Genomic DNA, 16,923 nt, shown 5'->3' on the forward strand with positions numbered 1-16,923 from the left:
GAAGCTCCTAAACTTCAAACAAAAAGAACAGGTGCTTAGAGTGGCCAGGTCCAAGGGGGTTATTTCATACAAGGAACACACTCTTCGCTTTCATCCAGATGTTTCGGCTGAAGTTCACAGGAAACAGAGCTTATGATGGAGTGAGACAGAAGCTGCGAGAGAGAGGAATCGGTAAACACAGGATCGTATACCCCGCTCGTCTGCTTCTTACTCACGAGGTGAAATCAAGGGTGTTTTTTACACACCGGAGGCGGTCGAAAGCTTCATTGAAGGATTAGAAACAGAATAAAGGTGGGCTCAATCCAGCTGGACTATTAAAATCCTGAATGTAGGTTTAAAATAACCATAAACTATCCCTTTTGTTGTGGAAACTCGATAGTGAATTGAGACCAATTTGAAAATAAGTATGTTCAGATATTATTGTTCTCTGAAAATGTTAAAAAGTGTGTTTATAGTTTAAAATAATATGTGAGAGTAATGTTACAAATAGGGTTGTGATGATAAATATAGACGCAGAAGTACCTGATAGTTCCTCACGGATGTGTGGACCAATCAGCGCCATATACGGAGTGAAAGGGGTAGGGGGACAAACGCAGTAGTATGGATGCTACTGGGGAAATTGGGGCTGCTGTTGAATGTTCTTTAAGTGTGTTGTTCATGAATGTTTAAAGTTTTATTTTTTGCTTCTCAGTATTTAAGATAGTTGAGTTTGTAAAAGGCAAAATACCTCTTAATAGGAAATGTAAAAGATCATGGGGGAAACAGGGAACGTGAAATTTGTAACCTGGAATTGCAGAGGATTGGGCAATATTAAAAAAATAAAGCAGGTAATGGATAGGATCAAACAATTACAAGCACAAGTAGTTTTTCTTCAGGAAACGCACATGGTAAAAAGTGAGAAAATTAGGATTCGTCGGAGATGGCAAGGGCAAGTTTTTGCTGTTTGTCACACTTCTAATGCGAGAGGAGTAATGACTTTAATTCATAAATCAATCCCAATACAGGTTCAGAAAGTAACTAAGGATACACTAGGAAGATACATTGTCTTACAATGTGCCTTTTTTTTCAGAAAAGATCAATTTAATTAACATTTATGGTCCAAATGATGACAATCCCACATTTTTTAATGATTTGTTTTTGTTAATTGCTAATTTGCCTGGATACTATCTTATGGCAGGGGATATGAATTGTGTGTTAGATCCTACTAAAGATCGTTCAACAGGGATTGATAAAACATACTAAAGCCAGGAAGGTGATACAGGAATTTATGAAAGATCTTAATTTATTAGATGTTTGGAGGGATCTTAATCCTGCAGCGATATCATATTCCTGTTATTCTGGTATGCATCAAACATACTCGCGTATTGATTATTACTTAATTTCTGCACAATTGCTTAACAATATAACAAATTGTAGTTATTACAGTATAGTCATATCTGACCATGCAGCGGTATCTTTATCATACAAAACTACAAAATTCATAAAAAATCCTCCTAAATGGCGTTTTCAGATAGGATGGCTTCATGACCCAGAGTTTGTAGAATATGTGGGCAAACAAATTGATTTGTTTTTTGAAATGAATAAATCTGAAACATCTGCTTGTATTAGATGGGAAGCATTCAAAGCTTTTATTCGAGGACATATAATTGGGTTTTGCAGTTCAAAAGCTAGGAAGTCTAGACAAGAAATGAAACAATTAGATGATCAAATAAAAAAATTAGAAAATTATATTTTCCAGAAAACTACAGATATAGTGGAAGCAAAAGAGAAATTATTATTACTCGGGTCTCGATATAATGAATTGTCAGCAAGTAGAGCAGCTTCAAAAGTCTTAAGGTTGAAACAAAATTTTTATGAATATGGAGACAAAACAGGACGGTTGCTTGCTTGGCAAATTCGACAACAACAAACAGAGCGTACTATCACAATAATTGAGAGTTCAACTGTAAATATAGTTGACCCAGTAGAGATCAATGAAACATTTAGAACTTATTATGAAAAACTCTATAGCTCAGAGTGCTCACTAAATGTAGATATCCAGATGCAATTTTTAGATAGTCTAAATATACCTCAGATTTCAATTGAAGAAAAGAACAAATTAGATGAAGACCTAACATTACAAGAAATTGGAGAAGCCATTGACTCTATGAAATCAGGAAAAGCTGCGGGCCCAGATGGGCTTCCTATAGAAATCTATAAAACATTTAAAGAAAAGCTGCAAACTCCTTTTATGGAAATTATAGTAGAGGCGTATCATCAAGATATTTTGCCTGCATCAATGAGAGGAGCTTTAATTACATTATTACCAAAACCAGGAAAAACTAACACAAAGTGTGAAAATATGCGGCCAATTAGCTTGTTAAATACAGACACAAAAATATTAAGTAAAGTTATGGCTAAGAGGTTAGAAGGTACATTATCAAATTTAATAGGAGAGGATCAAAATGGTTTTATACAACGTAGGCAAGGATTTCACAATGTTCGAAGAGTCCTAAATATTCTTTATGAACAGAGGGGTGAACGAGATACTGCTCTACTATCATTGGACGCCGAAAAGGCCTTCGATCGGGTTGAATGGTCTTATTTGTTTGATTTATTGGTCAGATTTGGTTTTGGTGAAAGGTACTGTAGGTGGGTTAGATTACTTTATAATAGTTCTACAGCAGAAGTGTTGACAAATAATATTGTTTCAAAACCATTTAGCGTATCAAGAGGGTGTAGGCGAGGTTCTCCCCTTTCTCCGCTTGTCTTTGCCATCTCCATCGAGCCTTTTGCAATAGCAGTAAAAAAACATGTGGAATTAACAGGCATTAAGATTGGACAGATAGAACATAAAATTGCGTTATTCGCTGATGATGTCATTCTTTTCCTAAAGCATCTTGATACATCAATTTCTGGATATAAAATTAACAATTCTAAAAGTTCTATTCTATATCTAAATGAGATTGACAGACAGCAACCTAGTAATTGTGTTGCAACCTTCAATATAGTTGACCATTTTACATACTTGGGTATAAAAATCGTACCAAAGCTAGGAGATGTTATGCAAGTAAATTATGATCCACTTCTTGAGAATGTCAGTACCTCTATTGAAAGATGGATGTCCTTACCCATATCTTTAACTGGTAGAATAAATATTTTAAAAATGAATATTTTGCCAAAATTTTTATATTTATTCCAGAACATTCCTCTGCCTCCCCCTAAACATGTATTTCAACGACTTAAAAATTTTTTCACTAAATTCATTTGGAATAACAGATGTTCCAGACTCCGTCTAACACTTCTATATTTACCATATGATAGAGGAGGTCTACAGTGTCCTAATTTTCATTGGTATTATTGGGCTGTGCAACTTAGAACAATTATGTTTTATTTTTTTATCTCAGGACTGCCCGTCTTGGGTGGATATGGAATCGGCTGCCATTAATTCTGGCATGTCGTTAAATTTGTGTTTATATTCCTCAGAATTGAAAGATCTTTAAAAAAAAATTTACAATCCTATAGTTATAAATATGATAGCCGTATGGTTTGATGTGAAAAAATATCTAGGTGCCTTCTACCTTTATCTATTTATTAACAATACTCTTATGTCATTTGAGGAAATAGTTAATACATACGATATTCCTACAAAACATTTCTTTAAGTATTTACAAATAAGAAATTTTATCCTCAAATCACAAAATAATTCCCTCGATATGCCACCATTGTCTATTTTGGAAAAAGAAGTGACAAGAAATTGTTTTAGCAAAGGTTTAATTTCTTCATTATATAACATGCTGGTGTAAGGATCAAAGGACTCTTCAAACAGTAAATTGGAAGCTTGGAGATCGGATCTTAAGGACGATATTCAGATGGAGGACTGGATGGAAGCATGCAAGGAAGCTCAATCACTAACAATGAACACACGAATGAAACTACTACAATATAAATGGCTGATGAGGATTTATATAACTCCAGTTGTATTGCATAAATATAATGAAAATATCCCAGATACTTGCTTAAGATGCAGCAACTTTAAAGGAACGCTATATCATTGTATATGGGAGTGTGAAGAAGTTAGGAATTTTTGGAAAGAAGTGAAAGTAATGATAGAAAAGATCCTTGATGTTAACATACCACTGTCACCTTTAATCTTTTTATTTCATTTATACACTAAGGAGATCAAGCTAAAAAAGACGGAGTATATATTTATAAATATATGTATTCTTCAAGCGAAACGGCTTATTTCTTTAAACTGGAAAAGTATACATGCACCAAACATAGGACGATGGCTGAAAGAAATGGTATCAAATATGTTAATGGAAAGATAACTTATATATTAAGAGATAAATACATAATTTTTGATGGAGTTTGGGGACCTTTCAAAATGTTTTTAAAATGTGGTGGAGTTGGAAATATGTTGATAGAAGACTAAAATAAAAATAAATAAAAAAGAGGTGATATTGTATATTAATGTAAAATACTGAGAAGGTTTTTTTTTTTTTGTGTGTGTGTATGTTTTCTCTGTTACATGGAAATTTATATGTACATGTGTACTGTTAAAATGCAATAAAAAAATATATATATTAAAGTAAAAAAAATAAAATAAATAAATAAAAACACCTACTATATGTTACGGGTTGTGGTTGTGGCAATCGCAAAAGGAATATAAATGAAAGACGGGAGGACAAAACGGCTTCAACGCACTTTTTCCCATTTATTAACATATAAGAACGGACAAACACAAAGGGAGAACTGAGGACTTTTAAAGGAAAGGGAACAAAAGAGCAAACAACGCAATTCAACTCAGGTGGGGACAATGACAGATAATTAATTAACAAGGAACGGAACTAAACAAAATAAGGACAGACGGGAACTCAGACAGGCAGACACGTGACACTATAAGGGTCAAAACAGAACTGTAAAATGAATAAATGAATAAATAAATTGTAATTAAATTGTATTATTTACAAATTACAATTGTAGCTCTAGACAGTTACCTATGGCTATTATTTTATTAATACAGTTGTCTGATTGATTGTATGGTCTCAAGCATTCAGAAATTACTACGATAAAACCCTGGTTAATTTTTTTAAGGGTTGTGATGTCCACATGTGTTTTGTTGAAGAAATTATAGAGGCTGTGTCATCTATAGCAAAAAGGTGGCCAGAAATGAAAGATTACGTGGATATTTGAATTAAATGTTTGGTCAATAGCCTATTAAACAAGGATATGATTGTCCTGTAAGTATAACAGCAGCAATTACCAGTCCTTTGGCTCCCTTTACGGGCATTTGTAATAACATGTAATGCTGAAAAAAAAAAAAAAAACATTAGACACCATCACAAAATTAGTAATGGTTTTACTGGTTATAATGGGACTTGTATTGGTTTTAATGGAAACATAATGGACCCTGTTGGTCTCTATTGGTAATTGGTTTCCTTCTATTGGTGGCTTGTTAAAACCAATAAATGCTAATGCAATATGTCCCAAAACACACTACAGAAGAAAATCATTGTTTTTTTAATGGTTTTAATAGTTAGAAGTTGATGGTTTGTAATAATGTTATTTGTGATTTATTTGTGATTTTGCCATGGCCTGTCTGAATACTCGATTCTGATTGGCTGGCAGGTGTTGATTAAATTTGTTTAACTGCACAGGTAGTTCCAGGTCAGTTTAATCACGTTCTATATTAATGCGCTAACGTAATACAGACGAAAATAACTGTCAATTTTATCGTTCCAATATTGCAGCACAAATATTATTAACATCTTTAATATGTGAATGCTGGGAAATGATCATGGCATAAACGGGATAATCAATGGCTAGCTGTGCATTAAACGATTTGAATGCACTTTGCGGAGGCAACCACATGGTTCTCCACCTCCACGTTGTGCATTCAAATCGTTTAATGCACAGCTAGCCGTTGATTATCCCTTACTTCATTTGTGATGGTATTAGAATTTTCTGTGATGGTTCTATTGTTCTTTCAGCAGGGTTGCCTCATTGTTTTTCTATAATGCATAAGTTATTTTAAAGACTGTTGTTGGCTTAGGTTTGTTTTTATAACCACAAAAATATATTATCTTAATACTTCTTTGTATATTATTATTTGAAGTAACAAAACCAAGGTTCATTTGCGGTTACCATGTGTTAAGTGTATCTGTGTGACATTTATATTTTAAGCCCATAGGTGGCGTTGTGGGGAGATTCCCATTCTGCGAGAGTCGCGTGACGTCAGCAAGGACTCCGGATAAAAGGCTGCGAGACGACAATAGCGGGCTCTCTCTCTCTCTCTCTGTTGCTCCGCTTCCCATTGTTCTCGCTAGCGTCTCTCTCATCGCCTCTTTGAGGCTATATTTTTATTATGCTTAGGTTTAACTTGTAAATTTGTGTTTGATATGTGATTATTTTCTTTTACTTATCAGTAGCGGGTAGTGTATTTATTTATTAGTTCACGTTTTGTTTATTTAGTTAGAACTGAGCGAGGGAAGCAGTTGCCCGGAAGACTCACCCGTCCAAAGACAGGTGTAGTTAGGAGTCTGTTTTCTTAGCTTTCCTACCCGTGAGTACTTTATTCCTAATGATTCTTTCTTTATTATCTAATAGAGATGTTCATGTATCTTTGTGAATTGTGTATTTCTTGAATATTTAAGTTGAACACCGTAAAATCATTAAATAGAGGCGTCTTGAAATTCACATCAGGTGTTGTGATTCTTTTAATATGATCGGCCTGTGGCCTTTATTTTCATGTTTGAATTAACGAGCCTTAAACTGGTTATGGGCCATAACACCATGGATACAACCATGAATTTTTATTTTATTTTTTTTGGTTTTATTCATGTTAAAACCATGGCTTTCATATAAGTGAACATGGAAACTCGGAGAGAATATTAGATGCGTTGGTGAAATTATTACCGACATTTAATCGAGTTGTTAACCTCAACACCCAAAAGATTTTCACAGGATTATGACTTTAGGAATGTAGCCTACCTGAAAGTGACGCACGGGCTTCGTTTTCATCTTTTTTTCTTTTTTTTTTCTTTGGCGCCAGATTGCTGATGTCTTTTCACGGGCATAGTTGTCCATAGTTGTATTGGAGTGTCACGTGTTTTTTTTTTTTTATTTATTTTATTTTTTTTTTTTTTTTTGAGCAACTGGGATGGTGCCCCCCCTGGGAGTTGGTGCCCTACGCAGACTGCATACTCTGCGTATAGGGAGTGGCGGTTCTGCATGTGAATGTCTATTATCAGTTTACTGTTTAATTGCATATGTGTGTGATGAAAGGGGTTGCACCTGTCAGTTTTCGGCTCAGTTCATCTATCTCTGCAGGTGGAGGTGTGGGTGGCTCCAGCCGGCGTGGGACGACAGACCAGGGCTGAAATTCTTCAATTTGTCCTCTGAGGGAGAGAAAATAATGCTGTTCCCAGTAAATCACACTCAGAAATTTGAGGATAATTAATCAGGTTCCCTTTCCTCAACGGTGCAACTATAAATAAACATTTCAGCACAGCACAGCACTTTAGTAATAGCTTTATTCTCCTCTGAAAAATATTTCCCCAGTAGGAAAAAATAACATTAAGCAATAATGTAATAGCCTGACAGGTTTCACTTCTTTTCAGCTGTTTTCGAATCGATTCCTGATATATAAAATCAAATCCTGCCCTACATTATTTTAGGGATGTGTACAACTACACAAACAAACGGCTAGTAGGTGGGCTGTTTGACTGAGTAGTCTAGTCAATGTTAATGAAGATCCATAAAATTAGGCCACTTTTTTGATCAAGTTCTCCAAATACAACTGAGTTTCTTAGCGATATATTGACGTTAAGAATATCCTTCAGATGATCCTTCAGAAATCATTCCGACTGGCTTCTCAAGAAACTTTCTTATAATCATTAATGTTAAAAACAGTTGTTCTGCTTAATATTTTTATGGAAATCATGATCATGATTTTTTTCAGGATTATTTATAAAGAACAGCATTTGTTTGAAACAGAAATAATCTTTTATAACATTATACACGTACTGTCACTTTTAATCAATTTAATGCATCCTTGCTTAACTAAAATATGTATTTCTTTAAAAATACTGACCCCAAACATATGTCATATTATTAAAGTTCAAAGTAAATGCTGTTTCAACAGTGCATTCAAAGAGTGTACTATTTTCTCTTCAGTGCATACAAGGAAAGCGACATCATTTCAGCCCAATAACAAATGAAAGCGGCTGAAGGAAGTTGATGAGCCAGACTTCCCGTTTGAGAGTAAATCTCAGCTCAGCCAGATTCCCCTGACCCACAGGTTTAGCCCTTTAAACCTTTTCCTGGTGATTTACCATACAAACGCATTAGCAGAAAAGCCATCGACACTCTGTCTTTTCCTGAACACAAGTCTCTTTCTCTTTTATTCGTTGTGCTCTCGCATCTCTTCCTGAAGCCAACTCTTGCTGCCTCAGCAGGACAACCTGCTTTCCTCATTGTGTGTGCATGTGTGTGTTTGTGAGCGTATGAAGGGATTAGACACCCCTATCACACACTCCAGAGTGTGAGCTGCAGCCCTGGGCCACACGTCTGCCCTCCTCCCACAGAACCCAAACACACACACACACATGCTGGAAAAATCCAGCTTCCTGTTCCATGGTTCTTCACACACGCGGCCTCAAAAGAAGGCAATTTGACGGATTCACAATTAGACCCTTCTTGAATAGCCGACCTAAATACCATCGCTGCCACAGATACCATAACACTCAAGAAGCCTGAGATGCGGTTCAAAGCACTTAGGAGGGTTTACAGATACTGTGTTTGTGTGTTTTGCTTGCTTTTGTCAGGCTTTCTCATTTCGTAGGCGAGCATCGCAATCTTTTGGGGGGCAGAACAACCGTTTCAATGGCTCTGTTTCAAAACTTAGTGTGCTGTCTACATAGGTGGCTGTCTTCAAAGGCTGCACACTAACTAAAAAGGAACTTTCTTAATGACTGATCTAGCATTATTTATTTACTACTAGTCTTTATCAATGTCACATGTCTACCTGTCTGAAGTTCCCGTTTTCCTTATTTGGTCTGGTTCCGTTTCTCGTTTGTTAATTATCATTCATTGTCCCCACCTGAGTTTCATTATCTTGTTTGCTCTTTTGTTCCTGTCTGTATATAAATCCTCAGTTCTCCCCTTGTAGTTTGTCTAATCTTGAGTTCAAGTGAGTTGATGCCATTTGTTCTCCTGCCTTTCATTTATATATTCCTACTACAACCACGCACCCGTGACAGAAGATCGGACCGAACAGTATGGAATTTGTGGAAAGTTTCGCCGCCCTAGCCCTCCGGAATCTTCCCTTTTAAGATTACACCTGGGAGTTCTGCGAGCTCGCCGTGGCAACGATGTGGGATGAGGCCACCATCATAGAGCTGTTCCGGCTCGGAGCAAATCTCCACCATCCCGTTGACCTCCCAGACACCACGGGTTTGTGTTGGAGAGAGGCCGTTTTTCGGTGTCTGGGAAGCGTCCAAGCCCGAGCCGGAACCAACCCGTCAGCCGCGGCTCCCCCTTGTCAGCCGTCATCCCCGGCTCCTCCTCACCAACCGCCATCCGCGGCCCACGAATTCCCACCGCCGTTCGCAGCCCGGGCAAGCCCGCCGCCAAAGAGTATGGCAAGCCCACCGCCAAAACGGAATATGGCAAGCCCGCCGCCAAAGAGTATGGCAAGCCCACCGCCAAAGAGAAGTATGCCCTCCTGGTCAGCCCTCCTGTGCCTCCGCTGGTCCCGTCCAGCTCTCCTGTGCCTCCGCTGGTCCCGTCCAGCTCGTCTGTGCCTCCGCTGGTTCTGTCCAGCTCTGCGCTTCCAGAGCGCCCCCCAGTGCCTGCTCCACGAAGGCGCCTCCCTATCTCCTCACTGCCAGAGCGCATCCAAGAATACGCGCTTCCAGAGCACCCCCTAGTGCCTGCGCCACGAAGGCGCCTCCCTATCTCCGCACTGCCAGAGCGCATCCAAGAATACGCGCTTCTAGAGCACCCCCTAGTGCCTGGGCCACGAAGGCGCCTCCCTATCTCCGTGCTGCCAGAGAGCATCCAAGAGTCCGCGCTTCAGGAGCGCCCCCAAGAATCCGCGCTTCAGGAGCGCCCCCAAGAGTCCGCGCTGCCCGAGCGCCCCCAAGTGTCCGCGCTTCAAGAGCGCCCCCAAGAGTCTCCGCTGGTTCCGTCCAGCTCCGTGCTGCCCGAGCGCCCCCAAGAGTCTGCGCCGCCCGAGCGCCCCCAAGAGTCCGCGCAAAGACTGAAAGCCCCTAATTTCACCCTTAAAATTTTGGGGGGGGCTATACCCCAGAGATTCCTGCTCCGCCATGGCCTCCCAAGCTCCCTGCTCCACCATGGCCTCCCGAGTCCCCTGACCCGCCATGGCCTTCCAAACTTCCTGACCCGCCATGGCCGCCGGAGTCCCCTGACCCGCCATGGTCTCTAAGTGTCTCCTGTTCCACCCTGGATGCCTCCTCAGTATCCCTGTCCTGCACCGGCTTCCAGGGCGCCCACCCCCCCCTCCCAGGTGGTACTGTTACGGCGCGGGACGCGCCTTCCGGGAGGGGGAGGTACTGTCACATGTCTACCTGTCTGAAGTTCCCGTTTTCCTTATTTGGTCTGGTTCCGTTTCTCGTTTGTTAATTATCATTCATTGTCCCCACCTGAGTTTCATTATCTTGTTTGCTCTTTTGTTCCTGTCTGTATATAAATCCTCAGTTCTCCCCTTGTTATTTGTCCGACCTTGAGTTCAATAAATGGGAAAGTGAGTTGATGCCGTTTCGTTCTCCTGCCTTTCATTTATATATTCCTACTGCAACCACGCACCCGTGACAATCAATGCTTCAGCTTTTATTTTTATATTTTAAGTTTTCATTTTAATTTTGGTTATTTTGTTATGTGCTTTTGTTATTTATTCATTTTTGTTTCTTAGCTTTAATTTATTCTTATTTAAGTTTCAGTTTTAGTAATTTTATTATTTTAACATCAAATTATTTCAGTTAGTGGCCAATTTCAGATTTTTAGGTTTGGATTTATCATCTAATATCTATGTTTTATTTTATTTCTGTATAATTTAAATATCTTCTATTACATTTCTCTCACTTTATCGATTTTGGATCATTTTTTAATTGAGGTTATCGGAATGCATTCTGGGATTGCATTCTCTAAAAGAGTGCATTAGTGTCTGCGCACTTTTTCAGTGCCTTTGTAAGTAATTTTTCCATTCATTTCTGCCATAGGGATTTAAAAAATGTCCTCATTAAAGAGTTATAAGTCATGAACCAAAACAACCAGCTACAAGGTGAATTACAACATTGCAAACTTTGATAGAAGCAAAAAAGTATTTGAAAATTGGACAAAAAAGGTACAAAAATCCCATGAAACATTGTGAATGACATAATAGAATTAAAATCAATGGTGAAATATAAAACTATTCATTTAAAGTTGTTGATTATATCTAAAGAAATAATATATTTTAAGTTTATTGCAATTTTAAGTTTTTACCACAAATTCCGCTGTTAAACACAATTATTTTAAAAAATTTGTTTAACAGATGGCTTCAATAAAAGCACATATCGTCGAAATGTCGGCATGCCATGTCAAAACTTCTCCAGGTCCCCAAAACACCCTCAGACCCCAGAGAGTTAACAACCTCAGAGCTCACAACAGCTCACAAGTTATCATTAAAAATCAATTTCCCTATGAAGAAAATAAATAGAGTTTTTTACTTCTGGAACCCGCACTCTATGCTGCATTCGAATACCAAAATAAGGCATCTTGGAAGGCAGCAAGTTGCTGCCTACAATTTGGAACAGGCTTTATGTTACAAGTGTACCTATGATGCCTTACACTGGTCCCTAACTAGGCAGCCACCTAGGTTTGAGTGCCAGTGTGTTTGTTTGAAGAAGATTTCACAAAGTTAAAGCAACACCACGAGACTGCTTTGGGGCTGATTAGCTCAATAAATTCAAGTGACTCTGCGGTGGCACAACTTAAAGGTGAGGCTGTGTAATTAGCAGCCATAAGTCATTAATTGATCTTAAATGGACCTTAATTGGGGCCTGGGAAGGTAAATGAAGCTTGTAATGCTCTTATTCAGTGTGTGTCTGTTCGGTTATAAAGTGCGAGGTGTCAAGCGCTAACCTGCGGTGTTTTTTCAAGAGGAGTTTCTCCATGTAGCTCAAAGTGTCCTCCTTGAACTCCACATGAATTAACTGCTGGGATCCTTTCTCTGTTTGTGTTTCCATCACAGACACTAGAGAGAAAGAGAAACCAATCAAGTCTTCAGTCCAAACGGTGTGTGTACAGAACAGGAAAATAGCCCTATTTACCTACAGTGTGTATGCGGCCTAGCAGTCAATCAGACACTTATAACCCGATTTCTTATTAGCTTCAAGCAAACCACTAAAGAATTTATATTAAACACAGACTCGTGAGACTAAATGGGAAAAATAAGCTGTCTGGTGCAGAATTCAAGCAGTACTATAGACATAATTCCATCTTTGTTTTGAGAGTTATTTTGCTGTATTGTGAGAATATAAAGGGCGGTTAGACTTCAGTGCATTTGAAACCCCCTTAACACAGCAGTCATTATCACAGTGAGCACAAGCCAAGCAGCACTGCAGCGGGTGAGACTACTGCTAGCCAAGTACAGAACTGGAAGTGAGAGAGAGAGGAACAAACACAAGGAGTCTTACACATGATAAGGACTAACTTTAGTTTGGTTTGCTGCAGTGTGATCTGACCATTCCATTGTAAGAACAGCTGTCCTATTCAGCTTTAAACCCCAACAATACATAAAAGATATGTTTGGAACAACAGGCTAGCATACTACTATTACTATAGCTGCAGTATATAATATGTAGAATGTGAATGGTATGTAACTTCGTAAATAAGTAATGACTGTATATGAAGTACCTTATATGAATTTGTACATTTAGCACATTTAAATTTATATATATATATATATATATATATATATATATATATATATATATATGTAAACCACAAAAACAGTCTAGCAAAATGCATTGGTAGCATTGTGGCACAAGTTTTGAGCAAATGAACAAATAGATAAAACTCTAAAAAACGTGGCATTTAATTAAAATAAATATAATCTTATTATTATATTATTATCTTATTATTATAATATACTCTTCATTTATGAATGTAATGCATATGAATGTAAATGAAATGCAATTATTATTATTTCAAATGAAAATGAAAAAAGAAAAAGAAACAGACAGCTCTTGCTTAAATGCATCCAAAAATGTTTCAATGTTTGTTTTTTATAAAAAATTGGGGGGTGAAAAATGAATAAATAAATAAATAAATCATCAAATTTCACTTAACGCCCTGTCTACACTGGATGTGAGATGTGCGTCATAATGCATCAAAATAAATTGCTCCTATTGACATGCTGCAGACACACTCAAGTCACTTTGTTCTCTGTCCATATGAAATAAAATTATTTTGATTACAAATATCATGTGGGAGAATTGATAGCTATGAATTTGATTAATTCTGACTGTTACATCAAAGCCAGCTCATGACATTTCTTGTCTCTCATTTACTAATTTGCTTCTGATCATAAGTGTAGAAATATTATATAATATGAATAATACTAAAATTAATGCATTTGCCTTAAAATAAAGTAGAAAATTAAGTTACTCACCCATTTTTCCTTTTATGAAGTCTAGCATCAAGCTCACATCTGATTAATCTATGAGCTTTATTGTGAATCTGCCACTAATTAACTGCAAGTTCCCCTGATGTGGTGAGGTTGTGACATTTATCACTGCATAAAGTGCACTAAATTATATACTATTCCTACACCATAGTACAGCGGTGGCGAACTGCAGAGTTCAGCTCCAGCCCTAATTAAAACTCATCTGCTTGTAGCTTTCTAGTAATTCTTCAGACCTTGATTAGCTTGATCAGGTGTGTTTGATTAGGGTTGAAGCAAAACTCTGCAGGGCTCTCCAGGACCGGAGTTCGCCACCCCTACCATAGTAGGTTTAGAATTAACTGTATGCACTAAGCTAGTATTTGATTTCAAACAGAGTACAGTGATTCTCTTAAAGGAGATCCTGAAGTCAAGTGCATGGAAACTTCAAGTCTGCTCTCATTTAGCAAACAAATATCCCGCTGTTCTTGACTAATATCCCTAACAGATTGAATTTCTTGTGACCTGGCATCATTATTCAAGTTTCTGAGAACAGTTTCTCAAACTCATTGAGTCATATGTTGTCAAATCACGAAGGCATTTCTGCAAACCGCACGCAGCGCCTGGAAACACACACACACACACGGCGTCAACGAGCACATGTTTGTCATGCATATATGTAGTTACCTGGCAACCAATCAGCGGCCCTGTCACACTTGCGGCGTGCGTTATTTCAGTCAGTGCCACACATGAGTGTGCTTTATGAGAGACTGTTTGTGTGTGTTCTGACAGCCTGCCAGAGAATATACGTGGCAGCTCACACGAACCTGACAGCATGTCACTTTATTACCGCGGTTTGACTGTAGCACATCCACACACACTCAGATGCGTATGTGTGTGTGTGTTACCTGGTCTCTGTCCTCTCTCTCTCCACTCTTTTAGAGCCTCCTGGAAGGACCTGGCTGACTCCTCTTCATCAAAGCCTCCTCTCAGCAGAGAGCTGTCCTCTTCCTCAGCTGCCTCCTCATCCTCCACGTCAACACCGTCATTCACGAACAACACCTGAGGCGAGACACGGAGAACACAATGAGAGTGACAGAGAGAGTGAGAGGAGGAGATGAAATTAAATGGAGCACATGGCCAAGTTTCCACACTCTACAGAAAGTTGCGAGCAGTTTCGTGTTCAAGTCTTTCGACTTACAAATAAAACTGAATCTACCCAGAAACAGTATAAGAAAGAGACGGGCCACTGGCTGAGAGATATCAATCAGCGATAAACCTGGCCAGAAATGTATATTTAGCACTACATTTCCCATCATTCTCTGTGGAAGTACAAGAATGATAAAATGCATTGATAAAACATCAGTCAGGCACTTAATGCGCATCCTTTGCTCTTCATTTTGTCCAAAGCATTTAAAAATGTACTTGTTGAAAATTGCGAAGATTTATCATTTTTAAAAAATGCTCTTCTTTTGAAAAATCCCGAAAAGAATCCTGAAACAAATGTATCACGGTTTCCACAAAAATAAGAAACAGCACAAAAACGTTGTTTTTTTTAACATTGATTATAATTGGAACTGATTTCTGGAGGATCACATGACACTGAAGACTGGAGTAATGATGCTGAAAATTCAGCTTTGCATCACAGGAATAAACTGCATTTAAAAAAAAAACTTGGTAACACTTTATTTTAAGGTGCCATAATACAGAGTAATTGCTTAATTAAGTACTTAGTAGTAGCCGTTGTACTTGCATGTACTTACCATGTAACTAAGTTATGAAACAGCCTGTACAGTTTGTAATTATATAGATGTAATAGGCAGATACTGTTACACATATGTAACAGACCGAGTCTAAGCGCAATCTTGATAACACAATGTTGAGCAACTATAGACCAATATCAAATCTTCCTTTCATTGGTAAGATTATTGAAAAGGTAGTTTTTAATCAGCTGAACAACTACTTAAACTCAAATGGATACCTGGACAATTTTCAATCTGGTTTCCGAGCACATCATAGCACAGAGACAGCACACATTAAGATAATAAATGATATTCGCTTCAATTCTGATTCAGGCAAAATATCAGTTCTGGTACTACTAGATCTTAGTGCTGCGTTTGACACCGTTGATCATAACATACTTCTAGAGAGACTGGAAAACTGGGTCGGGCTTTCTGGGATGGTACTCAAATGGTTCAGGTCATACTTAGAAGGGAGAGGTTATTATGTGAGTATAGGAGAGCATAAGTCTAAGTAGACGTCCATGACATGCGGAGTCCCACAAGGCTCAATTCTTGCACCACTCTTGTTTAGCCTGTATATGCTCCCATTAAGTCAAATAATGAGAAAGAACCAAATTGCCTATCACAGCTATGCTGATGATACCCAGATTTACCTAGCCTTATGTCCAAATGACTACAGCCCCATTGACTCCCTCTTCCAATGCACTGATGAAATGAACTGTTGGATGTGCCAGAACTTACTTCAGTTAAACAAGGAGAAAACTGAAGTCATTGCATTTGGAAACAAAGATGAAGTTCTCAAGGTGAATGCATACCTTGACTCTAGGGGTCAATCAACTAAAAACCAAGTCAAAAATCTTGGGGTGTTTCTGGAGACAGACCTTAGTTTTAGTAGTCATGTCAAAGCAGTAACTAAATCAGCATACTATCATCTCAAAAACATTGCAAGAATTAGATGTTTTGTTTCCAGCCAAGACTTGGAGAAACTTGTTCATGCCTTTATCACCAGCAGGGTGGATTATTGTAATGGTCTCCTCACCGGCCTTCCAAAGAAGACCATTAGACAGCTGTAGCTCATCCAGAACGCTGCTGCCAGGATTCTGACTAGAACCAGAAAATCTGAGCATATCACACCAGTCCTCAGGTCCTTACACTGGCTTCCAGTTACATTTAGGATTGATTTTAAAGTACTTTTACTCGTTTATAAATCTCTAAATGGCCTAGGACCTAAATACATTGCAGTTATGCTCACTGAATATAAACCTAACAGACCACTCAGATCATTAGGATCGAGTCAGTTAGAAACACCAAGGGTTCACACAAAACAAGGGGAATCCACTTTTAGCTATTATGCCGCCCGCAGTTGGAACCAGCTTCCAGAAGAGATCAGATGTGCTAAAACATTAGCCACATTTAAATCCAGACTCAAAACTCATCTGTTTAGCTGTGCATTTGTTGAGTGAGCACTGTGCTACGTCCGAACTGATTGCACTATGTATAATCACTTTCTATTTTTAAATGTTTTAAATTCTT

The 16,923-nt window shown here is 38.3% G+C and overlaps 1 protein-coding gene across 11 annotated transcripts in view; it reads right to left on the reverse strand.

Moving 5' to 3' along the window:
• zbbx (zinc finger, B-box domain containing) overlaps positions 1-16,923 on the reverse strand; it is a 165,714-nt gene that overhangs the window by 126,228 nt on the left and 22,563 nt on the right. For all 11 annotated transcript variants that reach the window (XR_009267037.1, XR_009267034.1, XR_009267033.1 and 8 more), the window contains 3 exons: positions 14,557-14,710; positions 12,127-12,238; positions 7,276-7,379 (listed from right to left, as the gene is read on the reverse strand). Coding sequence is in view for 2 of the 11 variants with exons in the window: in XM_058751858.1 (XP_058607841.1) it covers positions 7,276-7,379; positions 12,127-12,238; positions 14,557-14,710 (370 nt within the window). In the remaining 9 variants the exon portion in view is untranslated. The remainder of the gene's footprint in view (positions 1-7,275; positions 7,380-12,126; positions 12,239-14,556; positions 14,711-16,923) is intronic.

This window comes from Onychostoma macrolepis, chromosome 18 (assembly GCF_012432095.1).
Source record: "Onychostoma macrolepis isolate SWU-2019 chromosome 18, ASM1243209v1, whole genome shotgun sequence".
NCBI classification, from domain to species: domain Eukaryota; kingdom Metazoa; phylum Chordata; class Actinopteri; order Cypriniformes; family Cyprinidae; genus Onychostoma; species Onychostoma macrolepis.